This window comes from Lithobates pipiens, unplaced genomic scaffold (assembly GCF_037356315.1).
Source record: "Lithobates pipiens isolate NorthernLeopardFrog02 unplaced genomic scaffold, aLitPip1_a1.2 Scaffold_22, whole genome shotgun sequence".
In the NCBI taxonomy this organism is placed as follows: Eukaryota; Metazoa; Chordata; class Amphibia; order Anura; family Ranidae; genus Lithobates; species Lithobates pipiens.
This window is the reverse complement of record NW_027507784.1, coordinates 345,263,579-345,282,154: the sequence shown is the minus strand read 5'-3', so window position 1 is coordinate 345,282,154 and position 18,576 is coordinate 345,263,579. Positions and strand designations below refer to the sequence as shown.

Below are 18,576 nucleotides of genomic sequence, written 5' to 3'. Positions count from 1 at the left end.
GAATATATATATATATATATACACATCTATCTATGTATATGTTGTGCAGTCAGCTATGAAAAGCTGCCAATTAAACACAGCAGACAGATGAGTGCGGTGTGACCTGTTATCTATATCGCCCCTTCCGGTCGGCACGTCATTGCGCAGGTCAGGATTACGCCGCTCGCGGACAGGAGTCCTGGGGATGTCGGCGGGTTTGATGGACTGAATGTTGGATTAGCTGTCGGTAAAAAGTGCGGATTTGATGGGGGGCGGGCGGAGGTGACGCGTATCTGCCCCGGAGGGCGTCCGACAGGATTATCGGATTTCTCCGGTACATAAAGGTCTCTCCAGACACAACTCCGAGCTTTCATCCGATATTTTGTTTGTTTTTCCTCTCCGCTCTGAACTTTATTTAAAGGAGAAAAGCGACCAAAATAATTCCCGTACAGCACTACGGTATATGTCAGAGCTATATACATGTATAATAATAATAGTGTGTGACTGTGGGGGGAGGGGACATTAGAGTGTAAGCTCCTCTGGTGCAGAGACTGATGTGACTGGCTCGGTGTTCTCTGTACAACGCTGTGGTCAGGGGCGTAACTATAGGGGGTGCAGCAGTCGCGACCACAACCGGGCCCTGTGATGCAGGGGGCCCATTCAGCCCCCTCTACATATGGCCAGCAGCAGCATAGGCAGCTAGGGGTACCAGTGCACCATGCACACGGGTGACTGGAGGTGGAGGGTGACTAGCAGAGCTCCATGCTCGACTATCGCACTGGCTGCTCTTTAGTTGTGCATTCCCCGCATGACCTGTGTCCTCGGCCGGCTCCTCAGAGTACCCATCTCCTGCTCCATGCATTGCCGCTCAGTCCGATGTCTGTTCTCCCCGGCCAGAGTCCGCCCCCCCCCCCCCCCCCCCCCCCGTCCCGGTCCGGCCCACACTGCACTGCATACTTCTCCTGGGTAAACAAACTTTAAGCACACAGATGCAGTGCAGCCCTATGAGAGCCGGTGTCTTGTCTAATAGCGTCCTCCATCGAATAGTGTGCCCTGCGTACTGCGCATGCGCAGTACACAGGAACACAGATTCCGAAAATTGCCGAGGATGAACGGTGCCTGCGCCGTGAGTCCAGGTTCTATCCCCACTATCCAAGTGGACATAGAGTTAGAATAAAAAAGAGCCGAACGCAGCGAGGCCGAGCCCGAAGCGTGGCGAGCGAAGCTTGCCCGCGAGGGGCCCTCTAAAATTCACAACCCTATGTCCGCTTGGATGGTGGGGCTACCACCTCCACTCACGGCGCAGGCGCCGTTCAGCTTCGGAGATTTTCCGAAGCGGAGCGGACACTATGTGATGGCCGGACTCTATACGGCAGAACACCGGTTCCCCGGAGGACACTGCAGGCTTGTCTGCCAGCCCCCCTCCTCCCCCGTCATACACAGATGATGAAAGGTCTTTCTGGGAGATATGCTGATCACCCGTCCAGCACACTGGATGGAGCCCAGGCCAACATGGATGCGTGCGCGGCCTACTGCATGGTCATGGTGAGAGGACCCCATCCCCCACACAACATTACATACCCCCTCCATCTCCCACTGGGGACAGGGACCCCTTCTTACGTGGGGACAGGGACCCCCATCTCCCCTGGGGGCAGTAACTTCATCTGCCCTGGAGAAAAGGATCTCATCTCTTCTGGGGACGGGGACCCCATCCTGCCTAGGGACAGTCCCCCAATGGGGCACCTAAAAATTAAAATAATAATAAAAAAAAAAACTACTGATACCAGTGGTGGAACTACAGGGCTCACAAAGGTCATACCTGTGACCACGCCCTGGAGTTCCACCGCCAGACTCGGAAGGAAGGGCCCTGGCTGGGGTTCAGGGGGCCCTTCATGGTTTCTTGCATCGGGGCCCTGAAGGTTCTAGTTACGCCACTGGCTGTGGTATATGCCAGAGCTATATAAAACACAATAGATCATGAAAGGTATGTTGTGTGAATGTGGCGGGTCGGGGGGGGGTTGGAATGGAAATTTTCACCTTCAGAAAGTTGCTGACATTTGGGCGCTGGCTCAGAGGAGGTTTAGCTACAGACAGCGCGGCGGACGAACCGGCGATGGTAAAGGTTGCGATGTTCGAACGAATTCCTTTTTAAAGTTCATTTCCAGTGGAGAAGTCAATTTACTACTTTTATAAAGAGGACCTGTCACCAGACACAGGCTAAGCCTTGTGTGCTGCTTCAGTGGAAAGGGAATTCAGCTCATTGGTGAACTTAGACTTTCTGAGCACCCTTCACGTACTCCGACGCCGATTGGTGGAGCTGTGCACTGCCGGTGATTGGTTGGCTGAAGCTGTGTTCACTCCTGGCTGGAATTTGGGAGTTTTCACCCTCGTATGCTGCATGTTTTATTGCATACATGATGTGTGATTGGCATTGTATACCATTTAATGATATATGTAATCTATTATTCATAGGCATAATATATATATATATATATATATATATATATATATGGTGGGCAGTCTGACACCCAACATCAGACTATCAGTTTTGGGTGGAGTGACTCTTTAATATGAGGTCTGCCATTATAATATAATATAATATAATATAATATAATATAATATATTATATATATATATATATATATATATATATATATATATATATATATATATATATATATATATATGTGACTTAGCCCTGTGCTGCTTGGATTTTTCCTTTGAAGAATCTCCGGAGCCAGAAATAATGAAATGTTCCGCCATTGTTCATGTACTCGGTTATCTTTGTTACAATGTATCTAATAACAGCAAAAACAATGTAACAAATGAAAAAGAGAGTTTCCTGAAGAATCTTCTGTGATGGAACTAATGAAATGTTGCACTGTTTATATATTTAAAAAGAATATATTTCGCCATAAGCATACTAATTTGTTGCCGCCATCCCATACAATAATATTTGAGAAAGGGTCCCCCAAGGAGGATTGGGGTTTTTAAGGGCAACTGAGTAATGGTACAAAACCAAGTATTTATAACAAATTGTAAATTATTAAATATTGTAAAAAGCCAATATTTGCATAGAAATTGCGATATGACTATTTTAAGAACAACATCAGAATGTACAACAAATACAAATAGGTATTGTCTCCTAGATGAAAATGATGCCCAACGCGTTTCGGGAACTTGTCCTTTCCTCAGGGGTGGTACCTTGTGGAAAACAATGTACATCTATGATAAAACCATAAATCAACATTGAAAATCATATAAACAGAATGGATGAAGTGAGCATCGTTAGGGGGAAGGGGAGTGCAAGAAAATCATGATCCCGACACGTGCACGATTAACCCCACCTCCACAAAAAAATTATATAATATAGATTTATATATATAGATTTATATATATATATATATATATATATATATATACACATATATTTATACATATATTTATATATGATAGAAGAAAATGGCTTCACTGCTGGGTACAACCTGACTTGAAATGAAGATGGAATCCAAAACTCTATTCATCTCTGCGGCGGATCACTGCGAGATCACCGTTATCGGCGGTAGGAGAGGGGGCCCCCCCTCCCACCACTCTCCCGCTCCCTCCGCCGCTTACCGGAGCCATCGGCGGAGGCGATCAGGACCTGTTCGTGCCTGGGTATGGAGACGAGTAAGGGGAAGATGGCACCCACCCGTCTCCATACTATAGCAGGATGGAAGCGATGTCATAACGTCACTTCCGCCCATACGTCTTAAAGGGACATTTTTCTGTTGTCATTTTTTAAAATGACACTTTTTGACCCCCAGATCTCATATTTAAGAGGACCTGTCATACTTTTTTCTATTACAAGGAATGTTTACCTTCTTGTAATAGGAATAAAAGTGACCTTTTTTTTTATTTTTATTTTTTTTTTAAACAGTGAAAAAATAAATAAAACCAAGTAAAATAAATGATAATTTTTTTTTTTTTAATAGCGCCCGTCCCAACAAGCTCGCGTGCAGAAGCGATCGCATACGTGAGTAGTGCCCGCATATGAAAGCACGCACGTGATGTATCGCCGCAATCATTACAGCAAGAGCAATAATTCTAGCCCTAGACCCAGGGCCGTCTTTAATATTGATTGGACCATGGACAAAAATTTTATTAGGCACCCTCCCCCCATGCAATTTCGCTCTCCACCTGCTACAATAAATAGCAGCTAGACTTAAAATTAGTTTACTGTATCAGATCAGGCAGCGATTGCAATTGGTTACCAGCGGTTACAGCATATCATTACTGGTTAATGACTGGCTGCTAGAGGTTACAGCACACATTGCGGCTCACTGATTAGTTGCTAGAGGTTACAGCAAATGATTTCTGCTTGTTAATTGGTTGCTAGAGATTACTGTACAGTAATACTGCTCACTGATTAGTTGCTAGAGGTTACAGCACACATTGCGGCTCACTGATTAGTTGCTAGAGGTTACAGCAAATGATTTCTGCTTGTTAATTGGTTGCTAGAGATTACTGTACAGTAATACTGCTCACTGATTAGTTGATAGAGGTTACAGCACATCATCTCCTCACTGCAGGGGAGCATGATACACATATGAATGCTGCCTTTATTTACATATCAATGCCGCCGCCCCTGCTATTTACTTAGTAATGCCGCCGCTATTTACATGCGAATGCCGATTATTTACATGTAAACACAGGGTCTGCAGGTGAGTCATCTGTACACAACAATAGGGCAGAGCTGGGCAGCATTAGTAGCAGCACTTCACACTGAGATATCAGGACAGAGCACAGGAATAAAACTTCAAGGGACTATAAACGAGTAGTTGGCAAGTATGAGGCAGCTGCTTTGGGCCCCACAACAATGACAGGGCCCAGGGCAGCTGCCCCCTTTTGCCCTGCCTTAAAGACAGCACTGCCTAGATCTCCTCTGTAACTCAAAACATGCAACCTGTAGAACTTTTTTTTAAACATCACCTATGGAGATTTTTATGGGTAAAAGTTTGACACAGTTTGACAAAATCAGGTCAAATCGCATGACAAGTCGCATCCTATTGCCGGCAATGGCAGTTTTGAAATTGACGCGACGCCGGCTTTGGGGTGCCGCCACGATTTGAAAGAGTAATACATGCACTGCTTTTGGTGCTTTTGGGTGTAACTTCAATAGACATCTGTTCATGAAGCCGCACTGATGTCGGTGAGATGCGGCTTTGAAGTTGTGCGATTTTAGGAGAAATTTCACAATTTCAAAGCCGCACTCGATGTGAACGGGGTCTATGGGAGAAAATAATAAAGGAAGATCATTGCTGGGTTTTTACACACTTTGGGGTATATTTATAAAAGACGTGAATCTGACATTGACCCAACATTTGCCACAGGTGAATCTTCCGGGTCCGCTGTTCATATGTTCATATGTTAGTGATTGAATGTTCCACGGCTTTATAAATATTCCCCTTTATGTTAGAAGAAGCGTGATGGGATGTACTGATATCCAATGATAACATTTGTATCAATGGTATTGATTAGTTATTGGCATTGATTACATTGTTTATTAGGCTGTAGTTGATGGAGTCTGAATATTCTCACCTTCCTCTTCTGTTCCTCTTCCAGGTTTTACCCCAGATAGACCTCCGGCCTCCTCCCGCCATGTCCCGGTTATGGTTGCTGTCCCTCTGGTTACCGACGCTCTCCATCCTGCTTCACCTCTCCCCGCCCCAAGTGAGGGCCGAGGATCGGGAGACGGATGATCAGTGTCAGAGGAAGGAGCACCCCATCCTCAGCTTCCTAGGTGAGTCCCAGCCCCCCCTCCCCGGGATGTGTCCCCATAATCAAGCTCCAAGGGGTGGAGCGAAACGCGTTAGGGTGTGGCCTCCAACCAGGCTGAAGTTGCTACATACTAGCGATAGGACTGTTCAGTTTTGCAGCCATAGGGAGACCTCCCTTCATTCTGTCGGTGTGGCCTCACACATGGGGGGGGGGGGGGGGGGGGAGGGGGCTACTGAAAACACAATCTGCCTGGCTGCCTTTGGCTTTCTCAGTCACCGACCTAGAACAAGCATGCGCTCAGTGAATTCAAATTAAAGCCCCGCCCCCTCCTGATATACAGAACTGCTCAGAATGCTGTTATCCGCTATTAGACTACGACAGCCAGGCAAATGGCATTTTCAGAAAGTAAGCGCTCTTTGCTGGCAGCCTTCAGTACTGTTTTTTTTTTTTTTTATTAGAGTATGTTGGGAGTCAGTGGGAGGGGCTTTTGCTGTGCCCACCCCTCGAATGCTGACAGCCGAGGAAGAGGCGTGGCCACATCCTTTGTGTCTGACTGTTGGCCGTCGGGATGTTCTGTGGCGGTTGTGTTTTTGTTGAGTTTTGTTTCGGATAAAGAAAATGCTGAGCGGAGTTTCTCTCACAATTCCCGGATCTATTTAGGATTTTTCTTTGGAAATGATAATGAATCGCCGGCTAATTTACCCTGAAAACTGCTGAAAATAGCAGAAAATGTGCTCATTTAGTGATGTGATCGGGGGAGGGGAGGGCTCTGCTGTAGTCGGCACATTGCAGCCCCAGAGTTGTGATCTCAGTTCTTAGAAAGAACACGTCCGCATGGAGTTAGTATGTTCCGGCCATTGAGTCCCCTATCGGCTCCGAAATAAATCTGAACTCCGGCTAGATACAAATTATCACCGGACCATGTTGTTGGTAATTACTTCAACCACCTGACCTCTGGAAGGTTTTACCCCCTTCAAAACCAGGCCATTGTTTGCTATTCAGCACTGCACTACCTAAACAGTTTTTTTTTAAGAGACAGGAGATAGAGATACAATGTAACATTGTTTATAAACATTATTCAGACAGGAGATGGAGAGATACAAAATAAGATTGTTTATAAAAATTGATCAGACAGGAGATAGAGAGATACAAAGTAACATTGTTTATAAGCATTGATCAGACAGGATATAGAGAGATACAAAGTAACATAATAAAAACTTATTGTAAAAAAAAAAAAAACATTTTTCATAAACATTGATTCAGGCAACATATAACCAATTGACTTCTGGAAGGTTTTAGTCCCTTCATAACCAGGGATTTTTTTTGCTATTCAGCACTGCGCTACTTTATCCGCTAATTGTGCGGTCATGCAACACAACACATACCCAAATGACATTTATATCATTTTTTTTTTTTTTTTTCACACAAATGGAGCTTTCTTTTGGTGGTATTTGATGTCCACTGTGTTTTTTTTTTTTTTTTTTTCCACCAAAAATGTTGAAAAAAACCCCACATTTTTCTTTTGGGTATAACATTTTGCGAACAAACGTTCTTCATAAATTTAGGCCAAAATATATTTTCTTTGGTAAAAAAAAAAACCCAAATCAGTGTCTATTGTGTAGTCTGTAGGAATGTTATAGATCGGTATCTGAAAATCGGTCAATCCTGATGTACTGACAGCCGATCTCATTTCTTGAGGACCTAAAACACCAGAACAGTAAAAATACCCTCCGAATGGCTCCTTTTTTTTTTTTTTTTTTTTTTTTTTGGGGAAAGTAGACAGTCTGAGGCATTTAGAGGCATGACAAGTTTTTTTTATTTAAATTGCAATTTTTTGGAAAATTAAGAAATTAAATAAGATTTGTTTTTTGTTTTTATTTAACATTTTTTTCACATACTGTCACCAGTGTAGTACGGCGTCATCAGATAACTGGTGTGGTGGTGATCAGGGACACTGGCTGGTAACACTATGTAAAAAAAAAAAAAAAAGTACATACTATTTTTTTTTAAGTGTCGTCAGTGTAGTTCAGTGTCATCATAGTAACACTGTACTACTCTGCAAGGGTGAGCGGGGATTTTTGTCTCTTTTTTACACTATGATATATATGAATTGTTTGAACTGTCATGAATGGCTTTCATTCACGACTCATTGTTTAGTATTGTGATGCTGTGATTGGCCCACAACTATCACATGATACAGGGTGCTGTGATTGGCCCACAACTATCACATGGTATTGTGATTGGCTCACATCTATCACCTGGTACAGGGTGCTGTGATAGACTCACAGCTATCACATGGTACAGGTTGCTGTGATTGGCCCACAACTATTACATGGTACAAGGTTCAGTGATTGGCCCACAACTATCACATGGTACATGGTATTGTGATTTGCTCACATCTGACATGGTACAGGGTGCTGTGATTGACCCACATCTATCACATGGTACTGGGTGCTGTGATTGGCCCACAACTATTACAGGGTGCTGTGATTGGCCCACAACTATTACATGGTACAAGGTTCTGTGATTGGCCCACAACTATTACATGATACAGGGTGCTGTGGTAGACCCACAACTATCACCTGGTACAGGGTGCTATGATTGGCCCACAGCTATTACATGGTACAGGTTGCTGTGATTGGCCCACAACTATTACATAGTACAAGGTTCAGCGATTGTCCCACAACTATCACATGGTACAGGGTGCTGTGATAGACCCACAACTATCACTGGATACAGGGTGCTATGATTGGCCAACAACTATCACCTGGTACAAGGTGCTATGATTGGCCCACAGCTATCACCTGGTACAGGATGCTATGCTTGGCCCAGGTACCATGGGATCACCGGTGACCAATCGTAGATCACAAACAGTAGTAAACAATGATGTCATGACTGTATTTGTTTACTTTTGGACGTGTGATCACAGAGCCATCACGTGGCATCCATGCTGCTCACAGTGGGCAATATACCGAGCACCGGTGGACACAGCGGTTGTAGATCACGCCGATGCGTGCCCCAGTGGGCGCATTCAGTGTGCATGAGCACTGCGGCGTGTGGATAAAAGTACTGGGGGGGGGGGCTTGATGTTCTCGGGAAGTATGTACAGCCCCCTGCTGGCCCCTCCCACCAGCCACGATCTGCCTGCATTGTATATAGCAGCACATAGACACAGTGATGATGTCACCGGGTCTAAAAACAGGGATGTGATCAAAATGGAATCATGATATTTCAGATTTTCATTAGCATGTTGATGAGGGGGGAGGGGAGAAACCAGGGAAGGTGAAATATAAGCAGATTAAACTTAGGCATTAACGATGGCGGTGTCAGCACAGACTTTCACGCTCCGCTCTCTGTTAATGAACCTGCGACTTGGAACATTAACGCAACTAATTTATTTCATCAATATGACGAATTCTCCGAGATTTCTCGATTACAAATGAATACATCAAAACCGCGGCCTGCCGGCATTAATATTCCATCCCGAATCCCGAGGCCCGACCAGCGCGGCTCTCATTTTACATGAAAACCGAGCGTCTTTATTTACGGTAACACCAAATTATCCGCTAAATGATTAAACTGGAGAGACAAAGAAAGTCAAATCCTGACCTGTATCTGTAATGAAGAATTAGAGCAATCAGCCGGATTGTGTAACCAGAGCCCAGCGCTGAACCCGGACCGAGGGACTGGAATACAGAGAGACAGACCTCCTGTAACCCATAGCAACCGCTATCATACATTATATAGCTCTGACATATACAGTAGTGCTGTACAGAGAACACTGAGCCAATCACATCAGTCTCTGTACCAGAGGAGCTTACACTCTAATGTCCCCTCCCCCACAGTCACACACTAATTATTATTATTATACATTTATATATCTCTGACATATACCGCAATGCTGTACAGAGAACACTGAGCCAGTCACATCAGTCTCTGCACCAGAGGAGCTTCTCTACCAGGTGGTGCTATTGGCTCACTCTGCTTTGCTCTTGGTTGGAGGAAAAATCAAGCCTGGCCCTGTCCTCCCCCAACCACCATGTACTGGGTGGAGGGAGATGAAGATGGAGGCTCTTCAGAGGCCTACTCCATGTGCTCAAGCTGCAATGGATCCTGGGCCCTGTCCATATGCAAGAGGGATCCTTACCAGTCCTTCAGGATAGAGTGGTGAACAGCATTCAGCAATAGCTGAATAGAGGAACAGAAACTTGCTGTCATGAAAGAGGAGCTCAGGAAAAGGAAATCCCTGCATAGTAAGTCTGGAAACAGTAAAAGGGAAGTCTCCAAGCTGAAGTCTCTGGAGGAAGCATTGAAAAAAGTAGGAAAAGTTGTTTGCCTCTCTGAAGGAGAGCAGTGTTCAGAGAAGTGTGAGAATGAAGAGAGATTCCAACAGATGAAGGAATGTGCCTGTGCCAGTACCAGCCAGAGAGTGGATACCAGAGCAACGGCGACAGTATGGATGGGGGGTAAGGAAGTGGCTTCACGTGATGGCCCCAGCACTACCCCCGTGTCAGGATCTGTCATGTTTGAGTCAGTATCTGCCCCCCTCCCTCCCCAGCAGCCTGGGTCATCTCAGGAGGAGGTTGAGGGAGATGGCAGATTGCTGCAGGCCATTACAGAAATGGATCCTCCTTTGAGCGGCACCGACTGGAGTGGAGTGCTTGCTGAAAATCTTCCTCAATGTGTGGAGGATTTTCCTGAGATTGCACCTGCCACCAGATGCTTGCAATCAGCAGGAAATGCAGGAGGAGCTGACTGCGAGGAGTCCCACATGGACACCAACAGTGCAGAGCAGGAATGTCGCATGAACATTGAAACGGCAGAGCAGAAGGGCCATATGAACACTGAGACAGCTGGTGTTTTTTCTAAACAGAAGACTTTAACCTGATGACGGGACTGCTGGTACCTGTGGTACTTCTGGGACTATGGTGAGCGGGACTGTTGTGCTGGAGGGGAGAAGGAAGGATCGAGTGTTGGGTAATTTACCAAACCAGATTTCATAGGTTCCTATGCAGCTAGTTAATATTCCTATGCAACTAGTTAATGTGTCATCTGCCCCAGATGAAGTCATGGTGATGGAAGGGAGCCAGTTGTGTGACTTTTACCTAACGCAGCTTCCATTAAACACAGGAATATGGTACAGCTCAGGTGGGAAGGAGGAGGTATTCCACCTATCAGGAGGGTGGTTGTGGATAAGATCCTAGCCATTGGGATTTAAGGCGGAGGGTATTTATGCTCTTGTCAGTCCGGCTGGTTCCTTTGAATATGATTTGTCATTTGGGCATCCAGAATCGTTGGATCTGTTTTGGGAGCGGTTTGAGCATGTATATAGGGGCCAGCTGGACTGGAAGGGGCTTGTCCCCAAAGTTGTCTCACAAAAGCCATTGATTAAGAATGTGACTACCCTGACAAGGAATGAGTCTATACCCCCCAAAGATTTATGGATCTGGTTGAGGAGGTTTGTGAAACGTGTCCCCTAAAAAAGATTGTGGATACTGAATTTGGACGGGTGGGTGGTCGGTGTCATTGAGGTTGAGTGTGTGTGGGAATGTGGTCCAGCATTTGCCCTCCTCTGCCTTTATTGGTAGAGATAGGTGTACCGTCTTCTACCCTGGTCAACCTTAGCTGTGCCATAAATGTGGAGTCAAGGGACATTTCTGCTCTAACTGTCCAGAACAGAAGTGCTCTTTGTGCCAGGAACTGGGGCATCTGGCGAGGGACTGTAACATCATTAAATGTAACCTATGTGATAAGGTTGGTCACCCTTATAGCCGGTGCCCTGAGGCTTTGCACAATATGCCAGAGTTAGTGGAGGAATTCTTCTGTCCGGATAGTGAAGAGTCTGGGTTGGCGGAGGTTGTACCAGGAGATCCTAGTGTCTCTGTCCCATCAGAATCTGTGTCTGTGAGTCCCTCTGTGGTGTCAGTGTCCCCCCCAGTCTGTGGTCTCCCAGTCAGTGTCAGAAAGTGTGCTTGTCAAGTCTGTGTCTGCACCTATTGTTTCTCCTAGTGTAGTGAAGGCAGTGGAGGGTGCTGGACCAGAATGTATGGTGGTGCCAACCCCTCCTCCTCGGCATGGCGGAAGTGTGGCTGGAGGACGGCAGACACCGAGGGGAGGAGTCCTTAGACTGTCTGTTAGCAATGGATATAACCCCTCCCCCTGTGCTCTGATTGGTCACATATGCAGCAAGCATTCCCCGATCCTTTGTTCTCCCTCCATCCCTGGAAACACAAACCATCTGCGTTTTATGACGGACACTGCGGCCGTAGCTGCTTTCCGCCCTCCATCACACCCGGCTCCCATTAAACGCACCACAAAGTATGTCGGGTTGATGTTATCTGGGCCTTGGCAAAGTCGCTGATTGGCGCTCCAGGATGGCTTCTCTGACAAATGTTGCTGTACCGTGTGACGTGTTGGGGATTTATTCCTGTAGAGTTACTGACAGGTCCACTTTAAGGCGCCATTCACAGAAACAACCAGTTCTGCCCGCGTTTCCCTAAACTGGTCAGCGCTTTGTAGCCATTTTAGCGTCAGATTGTATTTTGGCGATTTTCTTCAATAATAAATTGCTGTTTTTTTCTGTAATACTGAACCTTAAACCTTGTGTGGGGTCTCATCCATTGACTGTCATCTCTCATATATACCCGCTCTGATTTTGCGCCCCCTGGTGGCAGTTCGCCTCCCCCCTAGTGAAGGTAACGATTGGCGCTTTTTAATGTCCATTTCTCGCCTTCTCCTCATCCTTTTTTTCCCCTCTTTTATTCAGCAGATATAAAGAGTCTGAGATTTCATTCGTTCCCGAGGTAAAAGAAATAATCTTTTAATGACCTTTTCCAGCGGTTTTCCCAGAAGGCCGCGGTGGAGCGTTGGAGGATCGCGCCGCACTCCCCAGGGATTCATCTTCACAACTGACCTTTTGTAGGGCTGAACACCCTCTAATTACTTCTCAAAGCTGTGACTTAAAGGAGACGTCCGATCGCTTCCACCGCCTCCTTAAAGGAGACGCCCGATCGCTTCCACCGCCTCCTTAAAGGAGACGCCCGATCGCTTCCACTGCCGCCTTAAAGGAGACATCCGATCGCTTCCACCGCCGCCTTAAAGGAGACGTCCGATCGCTTCCACCGCCACCTTAAAGGAGACATCCGATCGCTTCCACCGCCGCCTTAAAGGAGATGTCTGACCGCTTCCACCACCGCCTTAAAGGAGACGTCTGATCGCTTCCACCGCCGCCTTAAAGGAGACGTCTGATCGCTTCCACCGCCGCCTTAAAGGAGGCGTCTGATCGCTTCCACCGCCGCCTTAAAGGAGGCGTCTGATCGCTTCCACCGCCGCCTTAAAGGAGACGTCTGATCGCTTCCACCGCTGCCTTAAAGGAGACGTCTGTTAGCTTCCACCGCCGCCTTAAAGGAGATGTCTGATCGCTTCCACCATTATCTTAAAGGAGACGTCTGGTCGCTTCCAATGCTGCCTTAAAGGAGACGTCTGACCGCTTTCACCACCGCCTTAAAGGAGATGTCTGATCGATTTGTCTGCCGCCTTAAAGGAGACATCCAATTGCTTCCACCGCCGCCTTAAAGGAGACGTCCGATTGCCCCCGCCACCTTAAAGGAGAGGTCCGATCGCTTCTGCCTCAAAGGAGACATCCAATCGCTTCCACTGCCGCCTTAAAGGAGACATCCAATCGCTTCCACCACTGCCTTAAAGGAGGCGCCCGATCGCTTCCACCGCCACCTTAAATGAGATGTCCAATTACTTTCACCGGCGCCTTAAATGAGACCTCCAATCATTCCACCAATGCCTTAAAGGAGGCGTCCGATCACTTCCACCGCCATCTTAAAGGAGACGTCCGATTGCTTCCACCATTATCTTAAAGGAGACGTCTGGTCAGTTCCAATGCTGCCTTAAATGTGACGTCTGACCGCTTTCACCACCGCCTTAAAGGAGATGTCCGATTGATTTGTCTGCCGCCTTAAAGGAGACATCCAATTGCTTCCACCGCCGCCTTAAAGGAGACGTCCAATCGCTTCCACTGCCACCTTAAAGGAGACATCCAATCGCTTCCACCACTGCCTTAAAGGAGATGGCTGATCACTTCCACTACTGCCTTAAAGGAGGCGCCCGATCGCTTCCACTGCCACCTTAAATGAGATGTCCAATTACTTTCACCGGCGCCTTAAATGAGACGTCCAATCATTCCACCAATGCCTTAAAGGAGGCGTCCGATCACTTCCACCGCCACCTTAAAGGAGACGTCTGATCGCTTCCACTGCCTCCTTAAAGGAGACCTCCAATCTTTCCACCACTGCTTTGAAAGAGGCGTCCGAACGCTTCAACCGCCACCTTAAAGGAGACGTCGTGTGTTGCAGTAATTACCCCAATGCATATATAATATATAAAGCTGTCCGGTTAGATTATGTTTTTATGGAGTCTGGTGCCCGTTTCAGGTGAGAACTCCACCCGGGGGGTAGAAGGATGATTCATTTCTGGGGGATATTGGCCTGAATTTCCCTGAACTCTGTGACTCGCCATAAATCTCCCTCTATTTCCTCGGAGCGACAGCTGTGCGGTGACGGCATCCTGTGACACCTAGAGATGAAGCGTTTGCCTCCGGGTCTCGCTCTGACATGTTTGGATCATGGTGTCATTTTTCTGGATTGCGAATTGTCAGACGGCGCGAGGTGCAAAAACCATTTCCGATGAGCGACCGTTGGCGGTGTCATCTCTGTAACCCTTTCACTGCTGGTGTTTATAAATATAGGCAATAAGAAAAACCCAAAGATGACGGTTCATCCACCCAGAATGGATATTTCGGGTGTGGGAGGAAGGCAGAGGTGAGGAAGGAATAGAGCGATCGATCGGATAACGAGGCTCAGACAGATTTGAATATTTAAATAGTTCTGGTGATCATAGACCAAGAAAGCTTCAGGTGCTGCTCCAGGGACCATCCCTGACTACGGTGATTCCCACAAATGGGTGCTGGCATGAAAAGCGCCCGTCACAGATCACTGCCCACACTCAGAAGAGAGAAAAAGCCAAATCGGCGCACACCAGCAAAGCCCAAGTCTCTTACTAATAAAAGCTGCTTCAGCCCAGCTCCATTCAGGCCATTCCCCCCTATGCGTTTTGCCCCATCAACAGGACTCAGTCATGGAGGTCCATTATGACTAAGCCCTGTGCGTTGGACGAAACCCGTTGAGACATGGCTTGGGTGGAGATGGGCTGAAGCCGCTTTCATTAGTCAGACACTTGGGTTTTGGGGTGCAACAATTTGGCTTTTTCGTTCTTCTCAGAAAATGCAGGTGTTACATTGTTACTGAAACATCTAGCTGAAAGTATTCTGCAAATCGCTGCTCCGTATTTCTGGTATTGGATTTCATTATGTAGGATTATCTGTATATAAGCAAATGCGGCAAGTCTTGTTTTTCCAATCAGTCTGCAGATTTGGAAAGACTGCACCACATGGACTGGCGGGGTCACCGACACTGCTCACACTTGAAAAATGTCCACAAGTGAAGTCATTGAGAATTTGGATCCAGTTGCGCCGTGAAAGTGCCAAATTCCACCCCAACATAAGGTTTCTATTTTAGTGCGTCACACCAACCGATGTCCCTAAACTTCTGACTGGATAAATAGGATCTCTGATTTATGAGACATCAGCAGCACCTGGACTTCATCCCCTGACGTTGTCTGGTTTGTGACGAAACACGTTGGATGGAGCTTAGGCCGGTGACGTCGTCACACCTGCTGGCTGCATAGCAAGGGTGCGCTGTACAAATTTGATGCCTCTTGTATACACACTTTGCATAAACATATGTGGTTTTAAAAAAATACTATGCTATATGGCTGTATGGCTTGCCCTTTGTTTTTTTCCCCCATAGTGTGTGTAAATCTCCTTGCGGAGTATTTGAGGTTGCTGGATGATCCACACTGAGCGGGGGCTGTGTTTTGGCGTATACGTTATGCTCTGCTGATCTCCTATAGATCGGAGGGCCTGCGAATGTGATGACTTCACTGGCCGAAGCTCCTCCCTGCGTGTTTTGTCACAAACTGAACATCGTCAGGGGATGAAAGCAGGCGCTGCTGATCTTCCATAAATCAGAGATCCTACTTATCTATATCACTAGATACACATATAGATGGAAGGTCACAATATACACGTATAGATGGAAGGTCTCTATATACATGTATAGATGGAAGGTCTCTATATACACGTATATCCGGGAGATCTCTATATACACGTATGGATGGAAGGTCTCTCTATACATGTGTGGATGGAAGGTCTCTATATACAGGTATAAATGGAAGATCTCTATATACACATATAGATGGAAGCTCTCTATATACATGTATGGATGGAAGGTCTCTATATACAGGTATAGGGGGAAAGGGGTCTCTATATACAGGTATAGATGGAAGGTCTCTCTCTATACATGTACAGGTGGAAGGTCTCTCTATACATGTACAGGTGGAAGGTCTCTCTATACATGTACAGGTGGAAGGTCTCTCTATACATGTACAGGTGGAAGGTCTCTCTATACATGTACAGGTGGACTATCTCTAAATACATATATAGCTGTAAGGTCTCTATATACACGTATAGATGGAAGATCTCTATATACAGGTATAGGGGGAAAGGGGTCTCTATATACAGGTATAGATGGAAGATCTCTATATACACCCATGGATTGAAGGTCTCTATATACACGTATAGATGGAAGGTCTCTATATACACATATAGATGGAAGGTCTCTATATACACGTATAGATGGAAGGTCTCTATATACACATATAGATGGAAGGTCTATATATACACCTATGGGTGGAAGGTCTCTATATAGACATATAGATGGAAGATCTCTATATACAGGTATTGGGGGAAGGGGTCTCTATATATACAGTACGTATAGATGGAAGGTATCTATATACAAGTACAGATGGAAGATCTCTGTATAGATGGAAGATCTCTATATACATGTATGGATAGAAGATCTCTATATACACGTATGAATGGAAGATCTCTGTATAGATGGAAGTTCTCTATATACATATAGATGGAAGATCTCTATATACACGTATAGATGGAAGGTCTCTATATACACGTATAGATGGAAGGTCTCTATATACACGTATAGATGGAAGGTCTCTATATACACGTATAGATGGAAGGTCTATATATACACCTATGGGTGGAAGGTCTCTATATAGACATATAGATGGAAGATCTCTATATACAGGTATAGGGGGAAGGGGTCTCTATATATACAGTACATATAGATGGAAGGTATCTATATACAAGTACAGATGGAAGATCTCTGTATAGATGGAAGGTCTCTATATACATATAGATGGAAGGTCTCTATATACAGGTACAGATGGAAGGTCTCTATATACAGGTACAGATGGAAGGTCTCCATATACAGGTACAGATGAAAGATCCTTGTATGGAGGGCTCGCTGTGACCGCGGTGTTACATACGATGGCGGTCGCGTTCTCCGGAGGAATGTATCGCAGACAGCGTGAACGGTTTTTCGGCGGTGGATTCTGCGCCTGGCGGGGGTTCTTGGTTTATTTTTTATGCCGTTTTATCCTTTAATTAAATCTCCGCCGTCGCACTTCTTATAACTCTAAAGCGGATGAATCGCCGTCCCTGTGAAGTGCGCGGCGCCATTTCCCGGCTCCATCCGGACAAACTTCCAACTCCCGTCTGTGTTTCATTTTAATTTCATGTTACCTAAAAAAAAAAATTGCAAACACAGGATGGGGGTCCGTGTTTTGCAGGATGCAGGTTTTCATGTTATGACTGACCCTGCTCCACCTTATCAGGGGAAGAACGAGAGCAATAAAGTGAAGTCCAACTTCTCTGATCACTTTCACCCCCTCCGGGGCACCAAATTGTCTCCGGATCTTCACTCACCATCCCATGCCTGGTGCTGTTTCCACCACAGAGACCATATTTATCATAATGTTGTCTCGCACACACCAACAATAAATCTGTACAGCTGGTCCATTAGTCACTTTTAGGACACCTCCTGCAATGTACGATGGGGGGGGGGGGAGGGTGGCATAAAGGCTGCAGAAAACAACGGCAAGAATGACGTTTTTGTCTGTAACAGTTCATTTTTTTGAGAACCAAAATCCTATTGGTTGATGAGTAGAGCGAGCCGCGTGTTTTCCCCCCCTCCCGCTCTATATAAGAACACATGGCTTGAGTCGTGCGTTCCCTCGTCTACCCTACAGCTGTACGTTGTCAGATCATCCATTACAGACTCGCTGTATGTTGTCACTTCCCATCACACGTTGTCACAACACGTCAGTTTCCATACAGTTGCCATGGAAGTGACAGCGCGCCAATCGCAGAGAATCGTGTAAATGGACGGCGTTGGGTTTTATTTTTTATTTTTAGTGTCTCCAGAGATCACAAAACAGATTTGGAAACTTTGAGCTTCATAATCCTCCAATTATATGTCATGGCAAGGCTGGTATGGGAGGGGGGGCGAAGGGACAGGAGCCCCGGGCTCAGCAGTCGTCGGTTGTGCTGGAAAACAAGCAGGAGAAGAGAGCAACTTTCCAATCAAAAAATGTAAAAAATATGCCAAATAAATAACAATGCAGTATTTTTTAAAAAAAATGTAATTTAAACTATTAAATCTAACTGCAATAAATATAAAAAAAAAAATTGAAAAATAATCTTTACAAATATTCCGGTAAAGTCTGTTCTGTGGATGGTTTTGATGTATAAAAAGTAGAAATTTTGTGGCAAAACCAAAAATTCAGGATGCGCTTCACCGAAAACCAAACTGAAAAATTATAGTTTTTTAAAAATACATATTTATTTTA

At 45.7% G+C, this 18,576-nt stretch overlaps 1 protein-coding gene across 2 annotated transcripts in view; it reads left to right on the top strand.

The window, feature by feature from the left end:
• SEMA5B (semaphorin 5B) overlaps nucleotides 1-18,576 on the top strand; it is a 492,183-nt gene that overhangs the window by 221,032 nt on the left and 252,575 nt on the right. For both annotated transcript variants that reach the window (XM_077449725.1, XM_077449726.1), the window contains exon 3: nucleotides 5,584-5,761. In XM_077449725.1, the coding sequence (XP_077305851.1) occupies nucleotides 5,620-5,761 (142 nt within the window). In that variant the 5' untranslated portion in view covers nucleotides 5,584-5,619. The remainder of the gene's footprint in view (nucleotides 1-5,583; nucleotides 5,762-18,576) is intronic.